Source organism: Aplysia californica, unplaced genomic scaffold, assembly GCF_000002075.1.
Source record: "Aplysia californica isolate F4 #8 unplaced genomic scaffold, AplCal3.0 scaffold00264, whole genome shotgun sequence".
In the NCBI taxonomy this organism is placed as follows: Eukaryota; Metazoa; Mollusca; class Gastropoda; order Aplysiida; family Aplysiidae; genus Aplysia; species Aplysia californica.
In genome coordinates, this window is record NW_004797534.1 from 314,317 (window position 1) to 332,675 (window position 18,359).

The 18,359-nt window shown below is 39.2% G+C and overlaps 1 protein-coding gene across 1 annotated transcript; it reads left to right on the plus strand.

Annotated features, from left to right (window-relative positions):
* Positions 1–1,814: 1,814 nt before the first annotated feature.
* Positions 1,815–16,622, plus strand: LOC101856351 (ataxin-3). Its single transcript, XM_005100895.3, has 7 exons — positions 1,815–1,985; positions 7,233–7,397; positions 7,872–8,008; positions 10,806–10,960; positions 11,916–12,161; positions 14,300–14,566; positions 16,299–16,622. Exons 1-7 carry the CDS (start codon positions 1,962–1,964, stop codon positions 16,355–16,357), a joined length of 1,053 nt encoding a protein of 350 aa, XP_005100952.1. The 5' UTR covers positions 1,815–1,961; the 3' UTR covers positions 16,358–16,622.
* The last annotated feature ends 1,737 nt before the right edge of the window (positions 16,623–18,359 follow it).

Below are 18,359 nucleotides of genomic sequence, written 5' to 3' on the forward strand. Positions count from 1 at the left end.
ATTTACGCAAATAAACTCTAATATATTAATATTCAATTATTGTTCGTTCATCAGTTCATAAATTTTGCTTTTGCCCTTTTTAGTAAAAGTAAACGTTTTTTTGTTGATGTTTTGGTGTTGCAAAATATTTTTAAAGGCCTTGATATTTTTATTGGGGGATGGTGGGGGGGGTGAGATGCAGGGGCAGTTATATAAAGTTGATGAAAGAGCCCTCAAGCTGACAATACTTTATTTACTTGTCCTCCTTTTAAAGAATTTATAGTGTGTTTCATACGCAAAATGTCCCACTCCCCTCGTTAATATTTTAAGAATGCATGAAATAGGTAAAACTTCCTCTTTACTTTTAACCCAAAAAAAGTGTTTTATAGGATAGCAGTGTACAGTAACTTATCTTGTTACATTTTCTAAAGAAATATAAACTACAATCAAACCTCGTATTGCCAGCCCCGCTTACCGCCAGGTTTTGCCAGTGTACGAAAAGAAACGTTACCTATATAAACATAGTGTTTTCGTGCCATCCGCATGCTGTCTAAGTGGTACGGTCCTTATTTTTTAACCAATTCAAATTTTTATTTTACCCTGCCAGAGGTATACACTGCACACGACGCGCAACATTCACTGGTTGGCTATTTAATAATCTTTCCCCCTCGAGAAAGACACAAAAATAGAAAGAGAAGACTGTCAGCTTTGAATACATATGTGCATGTAAATGTATATCACCAAGAAAAAGGCCCTTTTCAAACACAGCACAGCAGATCATGTTGCTTGACGACGTTGAGCAGTCTCTACAACAAAGGGACCCGCCGGTTGAACTGCCGGCCCTGCTGTTCTGCCAACTTCATGCCCGTCCCAAGGGTGGCAGTATAACGAGGATTGACTGTATGTCACTCTGTTTTCTGTCTGTCTGTCCTTCTTTTTCTCTGGCGGTCGCTGTTGTGTTTCTCTTTTCTCTCTCTCCCTCTTTCTATCTGTGTCTATCTTAACTATCTATCTCTCCCTATCTATCTGTCTGTCTTTATATCTATCTTCTACTATATATCCATCTTTTTCTCCCTCCCTGTTATATCTATCTTCTACTATATATCCATCTTTTTCTCCCTCCCTGTTCTGTGCATGTCGTAGTTATTTCTTTTCTGTCAGTTCTAACAAAACAATAGCAGCTATATATATAACTTCTTCCTGGATATACTGATCTTCTTCTTGTTTGATATATGGCCCGAACATATGTGACAGGCAAACGAGGAAAAATGAGAAGAAAGTAGAAAGAAAGAAAAATTAACATGGGGGAAGATGAGTATGAAACGAAGAAATAAAAACTGAAGGAAAGAAAAAGGAAAAAAGGTGGCACGGAGGGGAAAAAAGCAGACACAAAAGACTAAAAAAAAACTTGGGAATAAAATACCGTGGTCAGATGAGGCAAAGATCAAAAGGTACAAAATGGAAAAAGAATACAAATAAGGACAGGGAAGAATAATGTACAATGTTATAAGTCCCCCCCCCCCCCCCCCCCCCCTTCCAATAAACAAATAAGCAACAAAAAACAAGTTACAAGCAACAACAAAAAAACGAATGGTAAAAATTGAGAAAAGGGGGGGGGGGTGGAAAGCTGCTATAACATACATATTTTGCGCCTGTGGCCTCTTTTGGTATTTTGAAGTTATGTGATGACAAATTTATACGCACATGAGATAGCCCTGTCACTTGAAAAATCGTGGCTGCCGGGAATTAAATTTGTTTCGTTATCAGAGGTTCCCAGTTCACTTAGGAGGATTTTGAAATGAGAAGATGATGGAATTGAGCTCTTTGAGAAAAGAGTTACGTTATGATGACTCAAAACATCAAACAGTGACAAACAGTCTGAATTTCAGAAGATTGGACAAAACGACTCTTGGCTCTTGATCTATTTTCCCCATTTCTGTTCCATTTAAATCTGTGAGGAATACTGATATCAGAAAAATAACATGGAGTCTATTTTTCACGAAAAGGTAAAGTAGTTGTCGTCTCTTTGGTTTCGTTCCTTTTACAGGCTAAGCAGAATGGAAATTGGGCGATTTTGTAGTTTCGTTCGTTAAAGTAGTCAAGACAAGAGAGTAGGGGGGTTTCAGGGGAAGCCTAATAAAAATATTGGGGGGGGGGGGTTCAGATCCTAATTTGATGTTTTGCAGTTAGGTTGCATCCCTGCTCTTAGTGTAGCCTAGATATCTATTTCAAATAGTATTTGGTGATCAAGACTTCTGGATTTATTCTCTGGATGTAAACAAAGGCCACCTCTAAGTCCTCTGTTCTCACCCGGGGTGAGAATAGTGCAGGCGAGTCTTTTGGCTATTCTCACCTGGTGCGCGTTCACCGTTATAGCCTAGATCTAGGCCAACAAATTTTGCGTTCACCCTAAACCACAGAATTCTACACTGTGATAACAGAAAAATTGTAGAATTCTGTGCTGTGAACAAACGTTCCATTACAACTGTACTTGTAGCCTACTAAAAGCGTACAATTTTGTCTGTGGGCAGTGGAGAGAGAGAGAGAGAGAGAACAAAACGAAATGGCGACCCGCGTAGTTCGGCTCGATTCGAAAAGTTAAATAGCCGTAGCATCTCTGTAGACAACCAAATTAATTTACTTTTGTGTTTTAACATCATTTTTTAACTTTGTTTTGGTCAATTTGATCGTCCACACCGATAGACAGTATTCAGAAAGAGACAGAGAGAGAAGAGGGGAGGAGTAGATCTTGCGAGAACTTCCGGGCGGGTGAGAATAGCCACTTTCGTAAACAAATGGTGGATCGTGGACTTTCTTTAACAAACGGAAACTACGAAATTGATTCGTCGTAGCAGAATAGTCAAGCAAAGATCTTCTACTTCTAGATTTAGGTCTAGATTCTAGATCTTGATGTAGACTCTAGAATATAGATATTATCTAGATCTAGTAGAGCTGTATTCTGCTTGATTAATCGAAGGCTTGCAAAGCAGCGGACGGCTTGCGAGCAGGCTTGTGTCCTTTTCCTCCCGCTTGCTACCGGGGTAACTTCCGGTGAGTTGTGACTCGCGGACTGTCCTGCTGTACTGTGTCTTGACGCCGCAAACCTTCGTGACTGTGGGCTCAGTACACATTACAGAAGATTCTCTGATTAGGCCCTTATTTGCGTTGAGAGGCTTGCACCCAAAGTGCAAGATGGTTGGGTTTTTTCATAGTCGGGTTGTAAAAAATAAAAAGCTCTATTCAATGCACTTAAAAATTAATACTGGATCGGCTATTCTTACGATGCAAAGGCCTGCTTGTTTTTAATGTGCACGAGCCAAGCGCTTCATCATCGCACGCAAAAGACCTCAGTTCGATTCCTGTATGGGGAGAAATTTTTACTGAGAACCTCCGTCTTTCTGCTGGGGCGTTGTTCCCTCTCAGCCCAGGTTGGCCCTGACATTGGGTTGAAGTAGGCCTATCCCGTCTCCTAAATGTTCTGTATTATGTCAATGTGCGTGTAAAACATCTTCAAAATAGGTTACATACATACGATACAAAAGCCAATCACAACGGCCCCTGGAGTTTTCCATTCTAGGGTAATCTAAGTCTACTAGATTATATATGTCTTATTACTACCAAAAACCTAGGTCTCTGATACTACAATCCTGGTCCCTCTCACTTATCCACCCGCTAAGCTGATCAACGGTGGGAAGTTGAAAATAACTTCAGCTCACTACGTCTTGCACCAAAAGAAGCACAGCCTCTCCCTTCCTCCACGGTTCAGAGTTCACACAGCGAGCGGTCCTGCTGCTCGCTGCTGCTACAGCAAGTCAGCAGAGTGACTTGCCAGCTTTCGAACTGGTCCTGGGAGCCAAAGCTAAAAATGGGAGCAGAGAGACTTGCCGGGCAGTGAACAATCACTAGCACAAAGCAATACCATGGGACTTGTGTGCTGCGGACGGGATTTGAGACTTGACGGCTGTCCACTGCTTTTACTTAACAAGCCTTCGATTAATCGAGCAGACTACAGCGCTACACCGCGCAGTGACACTGTGAGCGGGATCCCTCACTCTCCCCCTTTCTCTTTTTCTGATGTAAGTGGCTTCGCAGATTGCAAGCATGGTGGGGAGGATGAGGGGGTCTGACACGGGTGGCTTTGCGTATTGCTAGTTGGTGTGGACTTGAAGTTTAGACTAGACCAAGGTGGCTACAGTTTGTGCTAGACTCAACTGATCATGCTGGTAATTTGATTTGATGATTTGACCTAGTGATTTGAGGCTTGTGACTTGAACTAGAGGCTTGCGAGCAGGAGCGGGTTTGCTACCGGGGTGCAGCTCTAATATCTAGATCTAGATCTAGGCCTACTCACTAAATTCAAGTGCCTTCAAGTGAAAACGTCAATTAGAATTACGAAGTGTATACAGACAAAGTCACGAAGTATACAGACCCGGTAAGGGAACTCTTTTGTGATTTCGGGAAGTTTCAGACCTCAGACCCGGTAGAAATCTTTTGTGTGTGTGTGTGTGTGTGTGTGAGAGAGAGAGAGAGGGGGGGGGGGGGGGGGGTGCTAGCAAAATGTATATGACATGCCCCAGTTGGCAGGAGGGAACGAGAGAAAGATAGAGTGGGAAATAGGTGGGGACAAAGAAATACAGAGACAAACAAAGAAAAAGAGAAGGCGAGCGATACACAGAGGAGAGAGAGAGAGAGAGGCTGCTCGATTGAAATTATGACATTGTAACTTGTTCTTTTCTTCGGATTGTGATTCCTCCAATTCCAAAACGGAGGAAAAACAATCGTTCATCGAAACGACATCCGCAATCTTCATTTAGATCTAGGTTAGCCGCGAAACTAGATGAAAGATTTATGTCTGTCTGCCTAGATCTAGACCTAGACCATAGATCTAGAAGAACCTAGGTCTACCCCACAGAATTCTACACTCCTCGCCTAATCTGCTTATATTCACTGTATTCTCCATTAATTCGTACAAATTTCTGATAATTCTTTTCCTTCTATGTCTAGCTTTTCCAGTATTTTAAATAGCTCATCATGTCTAACTTTATTGAACGCCTTTGAATGAAGCATAAATACAGATCTTTCTGTGCTTCAGTGCATCTCTTTCCATTAACATTGTTAAGGTGAATAGCATTTCTGGTTCCCTTGTCAGGAACAAAGCCGAATTGCATTTTAATCTCCAGTCTTACACTTTTTCTCAATCTTCCCATTATTATTCTAGCAATATTTTTGTAACATGACTCATAAGGCTAATTGTTCTATGCATGTCACACTCAGTGGCACCTGGTGTTTTAGGTAAAGTTGATAAAAACTGACTTCATCATATCTTCTGGGATCTCACCGCTGTCATAAATAGCATTTAGGAGCCTTGTGGTTATTTCAGTGCCTAGTTCTTCAAGCGCAACAATCACTCAACTGGAATATTATCTGGCCCTGTGGCTTTTCCTTGTTTCATTTTCCTAATGGCAGCTTGTACTTCTGCTTTCTGAAAAGTTCTTCTATGTATTCTGACCATCTGTTTAAGACATCGTAAAGTATCTCCTCCTTTTGATCTTATGCTTCCTGTATTTGAGCATCCTTTTATCCTATTTACTTCTTTGATTTTGGAATGCATGTATTTGCTGTCTTTGTTTTGGTTTTTCTCTAGTTGTTGACACTGATCATTAAATTTATCCATGTTTCTTTTGCTTCGTTGCATTTTTTCTTTATTTTCCTGTTTAAGATGTTGTACTTTTCCTCATTTGATTTGGCCTTTCTTCTCTCTTCCATTAGTTTTAATATGTCCTGGGTCATCCATTTTTTATTAGCTTTTTTAGCTTTCGGGGGGATATTTTCTTCGACAGCTTCCATTATTGAGTCTTTCATTTTCCTCCATAGTTCTTCCAATTTAGTAATGTTTTCCAAAGCTTGAAATTTATTTCTTACATCTATGGAGAAACATTCTTTCAGTTCTTGATTTGTCTTTAGGTTGGTACTTTGACTTTTGGAGTTTTTTCAGTCTCATCCGCATTTTACACATGACTGGTACATGGTCACTATCACAGTCTGCTCCTGGCAGTGATTTAGATGATTTAATTGTGTTTCTAAAATGTTTCTGAATAAATATGAAGTCTATTTGATTTCTACTTCTATCGCCAGGACTCTTCCAAGTGTATCGTCTTCTTGGGTGATTTTCATACCCGGTGTTTGATATCATAAAATTATTTTCTCTGCACCATTCTACCATTCGTTCCCCGCGTTCATTCTCTTTACCCAGTCCCCATGGCCCAACTATATCTTCTATACGTGTACTTCCTACTTTGACATTAAAGTCTCCCATGACTATCTTTACATCTTGTGATTTTAACTGTTTCATTGCCTTATCAAGGTCTTCATAAAAAGTCTCAATTTCCTCGTTGTTGTTCTCTGATGTTGGTGCATATATTTGGATGACACCTACCTATGTCAAAAGGTTTTCCCTCTAATTTAGCCACGATGACTCTAAAGTCTATCTGACACTCCCCATAAACCTTTTATGCTCTTTGCTGTTGCTTCGTCAAATAAAATTCCGACTCCTCTTTCATGGGTTTTTCCTCTTGAATGTATAATTGTTTTGGGTCCTCTTTTAATCAAGCCTCCCCCCTCCCAACTGATTTATGAAAGGCCTAAAATATTTAGCTTCATCCTATCCATTTCCTGCTCTATATTATCTAATTTGCCTTTTTGGTACATTGTTCTCACATTCCATGTGGCTATGGTAAGTTGCTTATTTTTGCAACTAGTAGCTGGATGACGATCGGGCGCCACCTGCTGCCCGTGGCAGTCCCTACCAAGTGGGGAGTTCAGAGCTGGATCATGAAACCCCTTAACGCTGTTATCTGATAAATGAATGAACTTTTCCATGACTATTCTTGGGATATTACAGTAGTGGTTTCCCTATGCCTACTGCCGGTTTGTGTACAGTTTTCTCCTCTAGCCTTTGTCATCCACTGACAACCCACAAGGCAGTGGGGGCTTTGGTAGGATTTATGGCGCCTCCCGTCGCCAAGATGGTCCCTTCTTCGAGTGTGTGAGGTATTTATTGAAGCACCTGTGCCACCATAGTTCCCCTCTACTCTTCACGACCATCTCCCATTTGGTTCGCAACTGCTTAGCAGCTAACCTCCATATTTGGAGGCCTTTCACCTATCCACCGCCCGGGGATGCGCTGGGTTGGGTAGGAGGACCCATTACTAAATCTTAGTACTTCCCACTCAACCTGCTTTTGTAAATTTCAGCAAGAAGGATCTTTGTGTGCTCAGCACTGCCTGAACGCTCTCCTCCAGAACCAGTATTTCAGCGCTGTGGATTTGGCCCAAATTGGGACAAGACTCGATGAGAGAGAACGAGACAGGATGGCAGAGGGCGGTGTTGCAACCAATGAGTATCAGAGATTTATTGAGGCAAGCGCTTACAAATAGTTTTACTTTGTTCATCAGCCTTTTTCTCAGTTTTCATTATGTTTGCAAATATGTTGCACTCGTCTTTCAGTGATATATATGCTTTATGCTGCTGTTTGAACAAAGAGAAAATAAAATTGGTTTACTGTAGAATTAAAGACTACAGGGTGTTGGAATTCAAAGTAAGCCTATTATATTAGATTATAATTTGTCATTTGCAAGATTGACGACTGTGAGATAGAATGCTGTCTTCTTTGGGCAAAACTTTACTGTAGAACTCTTAAAATAGGCCTATGATAGTGAGCAGTGATGGTCTAAGAGTTCATGTCAATACCAAATTTGATATGACATAATTCCCCGATAGATAATGTTTTTTCTTGCTTGTGATTCTTTGTGTTTTTGGCTGTTCCTAAATCTATCATAATTTATAATTATTTTCTTAGTTTTTCTTAACTAGCTGATTTTCTTGCATTTCAGCAACCGTCAAACAATTATGACGATAGTGGATTCTTCTCTGTACAAGTCATCAGTGAAGCTCTCTCTGTGTGGTCTTTAGACATGGTGCTATATAATAGTCAAAACCCTGTCGCTGTTCAAGCAAGGGAAGACCCAACGTATGTTCTACCTTGATGTGCATTAATTTGTCTTACTGTTCAGTGAAAAGAAAAATATTGTGCAACATCCGTTCCCTCTTTTTTCCATAATACCACACTCCCACTCTTCTCATGCATCCACCTATATACACACACACTCTCTCTCTCTCTCACACACACTCACACCCTGATATCTTTCACACCCATGCTTCATTTCATTTCACTGTCTGCCCACTAAACGTTATGTATCCTAAGTTTGCTCTCTGTCACTGTATCAAAATAAATGTCATGAAGGCAGCAAGGATGGGTGGGATGTGAAGTTGGCTTACCTGGTACAGCCTACACACATTGTATCATGTCTTTGTTATAGCTCAAATCTAGATTTTGGCTGCTATCAGTAAACAAGTTAAAGATCCCTTGGTGGTCCTAAAATCTATAAGAGTAGGCTTGGGCAGCGCAAAATTCAAACTTCCTACCAAACTCATGATGTTGAGTCCTGCACGCTCATATGATCTTATGCAGTTGCAAGCGCCCTAAAATACTTAATTAACCCTATCCATACGTTGTGTTTTACTATCGTATCCATACGACTTGGGGAACTCTGTGCCACCATTTTCCAAAGAGGAAATTTACTCGTTAATCCGATCTATACGCTTTGCATAGCAGTCTGTCAAAATGATATTTTTGAGAAATACTGAAAGTTTCAAAGAGATCTTCCCGCTAGAAGTACAGGGTGATCCCAAAAAAAACTGTACAACTTTTTTTCTGAATATCTTGCACAAAAATTATTCTAGCATGCTGTAAATAGGAACAAATATCAAAAGGAATTTGTTTGACATAAAATCCACAAAAAAGAAACTTATTTGGAAAACGGAAATAGCTCAAACTAAAAGAAAAAAGCACCCATAAACTCAAAGTTCACCAATTTTGTTAAAATCTTGTAAAGGAAGTCGTGAAAAGATTGATTGACTTTTTTCTTTATTTTCTCTTTGACATTTAATTTCCATCCCTGTAACGTTTAAACAATACCTAATTTCTTTCACAGCGTTAAAAAATTAACGATTTCATTCTGGAATTTGTAGAAGCAGTGCTCTACATGCCTTCCTTTGAACTCGACACATTTTTAACGCTTCGTTCGAAATTTTAATCGCGCCCACACACAATGATCTGCTTAACCAAGAGTGTTTAAAGCCACATACACTATACCTATTCAGAATTAAGTGGCTTCTATAGACAATAGGGAGTGGGGTGCCCAATAAACAGCATTTTTTAGGCTATCGTATCCCACAGGGTGGAAAATGGGCTTTGCACTAAACCAAATGTCATCAAGGAAATGATCCCACTTTTCAAGACAATCGAGGAATCATGAACACATTGCTATTCTCTGATCCATGTCATCTCGGCCTAGCAGAGATGAAAATTGGTACAGTCGTATGTTACGACCTGCCATTAGAATGCAGACTGTTGAGGTGTAGGAGAGTCTTAGCTACAGATTGTCTATGGATAGACGTCTCATGGGACTCGACTACTGAAATCTGCACCCTGGTGATAAGGGCTGCGCATGGTGTGGGTTCAATCTGAAGTGATCCTTTTTAAAGAAATTTTTAGTTCTGGTTCTGATTCGCTATAGATCTAAACTGATGGAACTTCTGTACTCATGACACCCAAAGGTCTTGAGGGCACGTAAACATTCTTTCCATGCCGTGCGCAGAACTAACAAAATGTCAGGGATGGTGAGTTTGTGGAGAGGTAATGTTCAATACAAAAAGCTCTCTGCTCTTTGCTAAACTTAACCATAATCTCCAGCAGGCAAACGAAATTTGACGGCTGAAGTTTGCAATACAGCACGATCGTTGCAACTTTTAGTGGTATGCCTAATGCGAACTGGTGCCTCATGCTGGAAAATAAGGACAAGGTAGAAAATGGGTTGTTTTTTAAATGCGCCATATATTATGTTCAAATCTGAAATGCAAAACTTCAGTATGGAAGAAGATATCTACAAAACAAGTTGTACAGGCTGGGGGGTTTTTTTTGGATCTCCCTGTATTCTAAAATGTGAAGAATACAACCCCAGGGGTACAAAATGACCCCAGGGTGTACGGATAAGGTTAACCGAAACAATCATGTTTTACAATAATCTCTTACTGAATGTCATCTTTCTCATCTAGATTTCAATATATGGCCTTTCATGTGAAAGAAAGCATATTAGACTCAAGACCAAAGTGGCAATTACTGAGGCAGTTGAGCAGAACAATGAGATAAAGGCTCAAATATATTTAGCATATTGTTACTACTTACATGCTCAGACAGGCATAAGATTTGTGTGCCTTAATTCTACATGGCAAAACTGTATAGAAAGTTCTATATATTTTTGACAATTCACAGACCTTTTTATTTATTCTTTGTTTCACATGTGTTCTTCTACATGTAATGTTAGTCAGTTCTAGTCTTGAATAATTTATGCTATACATTCCCTACATTATATTATAAGAATTGTTACCAATAAACTTTCTCTATTTATCTCCAAGTAAACTATTGTGATGTTCATATGAATGAGAAAACATTTTTTTCTTCTCATCATTTGAGCAAATAGGAGATAATCGTAGTTGTAGAATGCCTTTGTACCCTTGACTTCTTTTCCCATTCTTTTATCTATTGTGTTACCTTTTTTCCCCCTTTCAATAAACAAGTCTGATTTTCTTGTATTGATTTGTGAATTTTGATTATCCTCTGTGAAATTCCATGATCAGTTTTTAAATATTTTTCTCCTTCTCCTTATCCCCCACACTTTCTTCTTTTTTAATTTTAAAAAATCTAGGCAGATGACAGCATTCATTTGTAACTACCATCAACATTGGTTCTGTGTTCGCAAACTGGGAGAACAATGGTTCAACCTCAACAGTTTACTGTCCGGCCCAGAGTTGATTTCAAGTACTTATCTCGCTCTTTTCCTCACACAACTGCAACAAGAAGGTGTGTGAATAGCAGTCCTGTTGGGTTTTTAAAAAGTTTTTTGTACTGATTATTCTTGTATAATCCAGTGACATTTTGTTTCATTCCGTGAGTAAAAATATAATCGTAGTGAATTTGTGCTGTGGAAGTGTTTATGGTTTGAAACTCCTGTGATTTGAACATGTCAGTTGTGTTTTTCTGACTTTGCTGCAGTTAATGCAATCTAGACTAAGTTTTTAATTTCTTATTCTTAAGTTGAGTAAGCAGTCTGATACAATGTTTGCACTGAAAAGTAGATAAATGTAGAAACTTGATTCCTGAAAGTGAAAATCTAGTCATTGTGTGATAACGTGAATAGGGAATGTTCAAGTGTACAGATGTAGATGATTGTCTTTGGCAGATGGCCATTAGAGCAAGTTCGACTGTAGCTTGTCCTGCTAGCTACCCAAACTGATATGTCAATCTCACTTAATGTTCCATGACTATTCTAGTCCCAAGTAAATAACAATTGTTTGTAACTCGTTATATTGCATATTGCAAGCTATATTTTTTTATGACCTTTCAGATGCATCGAGCCATTTAATGTGACCAATCAGAGGTCTTTATTCAGATACTAATGATTGGACTATAAGCCCTTTTTTTGTGCTATGTTGAAATGTATCAGATGAAATGCAATTCACAGTGTCATTCTTTGTTTCACAATCTGTGATTGTGTACGTTTTAGCATTTATGCCTTTGTGCAGCTGTATCTGGAGATTCAGCTTGCAGTCATACACTTGCTTTATTTAAAGTTTTGTCCTTGTTTGTAGCTCAAATTTTTATGCATATCATTTGTTTTTGTCCCATTCCCAGTATAAAAGCCACTGAAAAAAGACAGTTGTCAGCCGTTTCTAATGAATGATAAACTTGAAAAGTTTTTTTTAATATGAGATTTGTCTTTTTTTGGGTACTTTTCATTGGTTTGATGTGTTCTCAGGTTACTCTATATTCATAATCACGGGATCACTGCCTTCATGTGAAGCTGACCAGTTACTCCGACTTATGCCTGCTGTGCAGACAGTGAAGCCGAGACTTTTGACAGAGAAAGAAGGTGGCATTGATGGAGCTGAGGGAGCAGAGGACGATGAAGACGATGCTCTCAAGGAGGCTTTGCGAGTCAGTAAAGAGATGATAGAACATGATGACTCAGCTCTACAACAAGCTCTTCAGATGAGTCTGGAAGGTAATGCGTTTTCTCCTCAGAGGTCTGACAATGTCTGTGATGTGTCTTTCAGTTGAGAAATAGGGAAGCAAAAATATATCTGTACTGTTAATAAGATTGGTGTATTGAGTATCCAGTAGTAGGAAATTCAGTCTTCATCATTTTAAGATGTGGGCCCAATAGTTTATGTTATGCATATCAAGACATACAGATTATCATTAAGTTCCCCTTTTAATATCCAGACTAAATGTTTAATTTTTTTCAAAGTTGAAGTTCGTTAGGCTGAGAATCACTTTACAAAGATTTTCACTCACGAGGATAAGTTTTGAATACATGAATATATTATATCCGAAAGCGTTTAACTAATGATGGTTCATTCTTCACAGACGAAGATGACCATTACTTCACATCACCAGGGAGGTGGGGTATGTAGATAGAAGACTGATCAGGCAGATCTTGGCCTGGGAATGTCTGTTGCAGTGGGGACAGGGAATGTGTGGGTCTGGACTTGTCTGAGAGATGGAGCTCTCACTAGCTCTATCTTTTCTCAGTTGATGTCTCTGTTCTTTTTTACATGATACATCTCTCTTCAAATTCCACAACTCCCGTAATTTACAAGGGAGTGCCTAACAATGTGGTCTTGAGCTGTTTCTGCCACCTGGTATGAGGAATGTCACGGTGCTTTTAAGAGCTGCCGTCAGCATATCTTTGTAGCATTTTCCTGGTGAGTGAGTGTTATCCTGAAGTCAGCTGACTATTGAGTAGTCTCTTTGGGAGGTGACAGTCTTCCACATAGTGAACATGGCCAGCCCACTGAAGTTGAGAGCACAGTTGAGTAAGATGGTGTGTGGGTGGTTGGCGGGTGCTCTGGTGTGGTTTGCTCCTTCTTTCCTATGAAACATCTATCGTCCTTATCTCCCCTCCTTTTTTGTGTATATTACTCTCCTGTAACACATCTATTCTTCGGCACTTATGTGACCTTATTGTGTTGCAAGTGCAGTAAAACTCTTACTAAAACTAAAAAACACCTATCATCCTTATCTCCCCTCCTTCTTTTTTGTGTTTGTTACTGTCTTGTAACACCTCTAATCTTCAGCAATTATTATATGACCTTATTGTGTTGCAAGTGCTGTAAGACACTTACTAAAACTAAGATGGTGTGGATGTTCTCTATCTTGACCAGTGGGAGCTCTTCAGTCTCAAGGACTCTTGTCTTGAATCTTGACTTGGTGCCAGTTTTCACATGCATAGAGGTAAACCGACCCTAGTTTAATCACCAACGGATCTAAACTCAACCGACGACCTTTTACCAGGTTCAACCAGATATAATTCATTTTCAAAGCATTGTGTACCTATAGCTGTCCCCGTTGGATTACGCGATTGTGCAGCCACATTTTTTTCGCGTAATTCTACAGCATTTGCTAATTTTGGATCCCCCACGTTTTTTTCACGTTTTTTTTTCCTTTTTTTTTCACAAAACAATTAATTAACGCCTTGCCATGTGACTAAAAGGAAGTAAGCACCGTAATAAGTCTCATTTAAGTGAAAAGTTGGTTATTTCCCTTGTTAGAAGATCTTGGTTATGGGTTGGGATTTTTGAGCATGTTCAATTTTTCAATCCATCAAAAGTTGTTGTTCTCATGTCTGCTGATGTTTCATGTTTGACAGGTGTCCCTGGTTTGTAGTAATGTGCCAGCATCAGAGGTCCAGATGTCCTTTTTGGTTTTTTTTACATTTTTCTTTTCTCTATAGATCTAGATCTACAGCTGAAAGTTACAGAGATTATATTTTTTGGTTGTTTTTTTTCTTACTGTTTTTTTCTTTCTAAATACACAACAAACTACTGATATGTTCTGTTTTCAATTTTTCTGTACATAAAACATGAAAATCAGGAAAATTCATGTTGAAAAAGAGCTAAACATGTCGCGAATGGTGTTATGGTAACTTGCATAATTTTGCCTTTTTTTGGCATAATTTGGCCATCTAAATTTGCATAATTCTACGGGGACAGCTATAGTGACAGTGTGTTTGTTTCAGGGCAATAATTTAAAAGTGTCCAGTTCTTTTATTTTTGTACTGTGTAAAGTTTCTTCCTCTTTGGGATGGAAAGGACACATATGAAAGCAGCTTTTAAAACTGCAGTTTTTGTAATTTTTCAGGTTATCACATGGTACCTACTTTCTCAAACATTTCTTCACCTCAAACCAACTCTGCTAACAAGGCAAAACCATCAGGGTCAGCTGACAGTGAACCTGCCTCATGCAGTAGAGATGTTCAGCCTTCGCCAGAGGAACTACGACAGAAGCGGCTCGCTTTTCTGGAGAGACAACAAGCAGGGGGAGTCGAACCAGTCAGAGGGTCAAGTGAGGGTGAATCGACAGACAAATCTGAGAACTCATCGGCAGGCACAGAGCAAAGTGGAGAAGGTGGTTTTTATTTCACTTTTGAAATAGATGTTGAAATTCTACCTTGTTTACCGAGTTGGGTTAATAAATGTATCCCACCTGTTGAAAATTCAGAAGGAAACTGACTGAATTTTCTTGTTCATTGATTTCACTAGAAACATTTGAAGATCTCAGGGAAAATATGGCATTAGTCACAGGAGAAAACATTGAGGAATACTGCTTTTCTTTCAAAGATTCAAACAGATTACACCTAATGGTGTTCTGTCTGTCTACAATTGTATATATGTGGTTAACAGAAGGCATCAGCCATTTCTGAGAATGATGGTATGGTAGATGAAATGAAACATGCCAAGCAATAGACCAAAATAGGTAAAAACAAGCAAAAATGTATTTTTCTTCTTGATTGCACCACACTTAAAGTCTGGTTTCTATCATATACTGGGCCGTCCTGCTCAGTTCCTCTGTTGGGCCATATGGCTTCTCCTGTAGTGTTAATGGGGTTGGTCACGTTCATGTCTCAGGGTTCTGTGTGTCCTGTACTGCATGTTTCAGTTTGATATGCTTCTCCATACCTGTATTTTGGTGACTGTACTAGTTTAACTGATTCCGTCCATTCAGCCGCTGACAGTGGCTCTGAGTTTTTCCGCTGCCTCCATTCGACCGTTGTGAGCGGCTCAACGAAATCTGAGCGAAATCCGAAAAAAATGTGCACTTTTTAACATAGTTTCTACTTTTTAAGTTGTCGAAAGGAAGTAGAACTTGTAAACAGGCCTGACCTCAATCTCTGAGCGCCAATATGGATAGAAACTCCGCGAAATTCTTGCAAAAATAGTTGTTTTGTTGTTGCTATATAGGTTTGATCTAAGGGTAAATAACACGGCGCCTGATATAATAAAAAAAAGCCCTTCAAAGAAAGATATTCAACTAAATTTGTGAAATTCTTGCATAAATGTGTGCTAGGGTGATATCGCTACAATTTTGTGTTGATTCCTCTGGATTATAAGGACTTGTAGAGCTGAGAAAATGCGGTGAGTCGAAATTTTCGAAGAGGTGTTGCACAATTCTTTTTTCTCCTTCGTTTTTGTCTGAGGGAAAATACAATACAAACAGTTTGTAGGTCATTGTTATTGATATAAGCAGATCCCTCTATTGATTCCAATCGGTTTTGGTATATGACAATACATATTAGAGTAACTTAAAGCTTCACAGTAATGCATTAAATAGATGCACTACAGGTCTAAAACTGAACAGGGAAAAATAATTCTGTCCAGAGCCTGAAAAAATCATGGATGGAATCAGTTAAAACATCTGTACATGTGTTGTCTGAGTCTGGTGTGTTGTGTTCTTTTCTTAGTCAAGATAATCACTTGTTCTTGGCAGCACCGCTCGTGGTAGTTATCTGGTATCTGTGATGCTTTAATTAAATAGAATTTTTATGAGACCTTTGGTTCCTGGATAGTTAATGCGTTTGTCATTTTTAAATGTTACAGTAATTTACTGACTAGACAGATAACTGTGCAAAAAAAAAAAAGTTGAAATTTTGAAATGAGGAGAAAAATATGGAAAGGTTGGATCAAATTTTTCTATCATGTGTATGAACTGAGATTTTGTTAGACAATATTTATTATATAATGTAGCACTTTATTACTCCAGCATTTGTGGACTTCTACTTCTACTGTGACGTACCTGATAAATATTGTAGGATTTTATAAAAATCTTGTATTTATATATTTCTCTTTTTCTTCGTCCCTAGAGCTGTCTGAGGAGGAGCTTCTTCAACGAGCAATTGCAATGTCTATGGAGCAAAGCTGATAGACCGACATCACAGGAACATTCTTGTTTACTTTCTGAAACTGTGATAGAAGTCAGAACTCATCCAACACTTGTCTTTGATGACAAATATGACGATGGCTACGCACAGAAAGTGCTGGAAAGGATGTCAAGGAAAAGCCTTGCTTCTCACCTTCCAAGGATAACGGGCCTCCTTCTCTCTTACAAATGCAAACACTTTGTATCTTTTTTTGGTTCTGTTTTGGATCCCTTTTCTGTTTGTTTTTTTTTCATTTGTCAGGAAAGACATCAGAGGAACTGTGTCTCTTGGCTGTGAAAGCAATGCCATTATTTTTTTATTTATAGAAAATATAAATAATTGATAGCTGTTTCCCTGTGTTTGAAAACATACCCACAAAAGGCTTGTGGGACGGTGGGACTCGACTGTTGAAGAATTAAATGAGAGTCCAGTTCTCAGGATTGGGGGGGGGGGGGTTGGTATATTTTTGGCGTTTAAGTAGAAAGCCTTTAAAAATACTTTCAAAATTGTCAAAGATCATTTTTTACACAAAATATGTAAAATACCAGCTCAAAAAAGGTAGCAAGTAAAAGATCAGTTCATTTCCTATTAGAATAAAGTAATTAGTGTGGAATTATTTTTGCATCGATCCTTCCGTTAGACTCGGAAAGCATGTGACCCCCCGCGCGGGGTACACTATTAGACCTGCATGTGAGCCTCAACCAGATTGTCTGAAAATTTTGCGCACCCCCCCCCCCAAAGAGCTTTTGTGGGTGTCTTAAGGAAGGACTTCCGAGTAACGAGCGACCACCCCAACAAACACAACAAAGAAAAGACCTAACCCTACCCCTACCCCTACCCCTAGGCCTACCCCAAAAAAGAACCTGCAACGAGCCTCATGTGAAAAGGCCAGCAAAAGTCCAAAATGAAAAACATTTTTAAAATTAAATAACCACACTCCAAAACAAACAAGGCTTACAAGGAGCATAATGGCCTACATCTACATATTGCTAGATCTATAATAATAGGGTTTGATACAATAACACAATAGATTCTAGAATTGGAATATGAATCCTCCATATAGATCTAGTAAACTAAATAGATCTAGATCTTGTAGAACAAGTGAATAGGATCTAGGAATAGGCCATGAACTAGAAATCCGCACCCGATTCCGAACAGAGGGGCTCAGCTGAGTCTAGACTAAGACTTGGTCTAGATTCTAAATAAATAAATAATTCACGCACCTGATGAAATGCCTTTTACCAACATTAATATTACAGCACAGCCTATGATAGGGTTTGACAAAATAGAATTGGAATATGAATCCTCCATTGAGATCTATAATGATCTAGAGTATATAAATCTAGATCTAGATCTAGATTCTATTAAATAAATCTAAGTGAGTCGGACTGGAATGAATCCACACGATCTGAACAATTGAATTTGTCAACAAAACTAAATTCAAAATGGCCGCTCGAGCACGAAACTGAAAGTAGATAATTTAGGTCGTCGTCCTTTTTTGTATTCGCATTTCTACTCAGGTTCCGACAATTATGTCGGAAACGCCAACGTCGGCCGTCGGCACGAAAACAAAAGTGCCGACAAAGCCGACGGGAGAAAAAGGGGATGCTGGCAGTCGGCCAGGCCTCGCACTTCGCACATTGACTGATACAGGTGGGCCTAGCGATAGCATCGGCCGCCTCGCAGGTCGCGTCGCGATTGTCGGATTTCAGACGATTGTCGGCAAACATGCAGGTCTAAGTATAGAGCCAACTGGCTCGCCGCGGGGGCCGGTGCGGCGCCGGCCAGGTCAACACTCTGTGTCTTTGTCGAAATAATGACAGATCATCGTGTTTGAGGTGATAAAATACTGATTTGCAATGTTCTCACAGTCTTGAAAAAAATTACTATTAATTAGGCTCCATATATTTGTTATAGTGATTGTACTCTGTTAATGTGGAGATGTTTAATGCACTTGGTACTCTTTTATTATCTCTACTGTCAAACATGGGGTTGCAGCCAGTG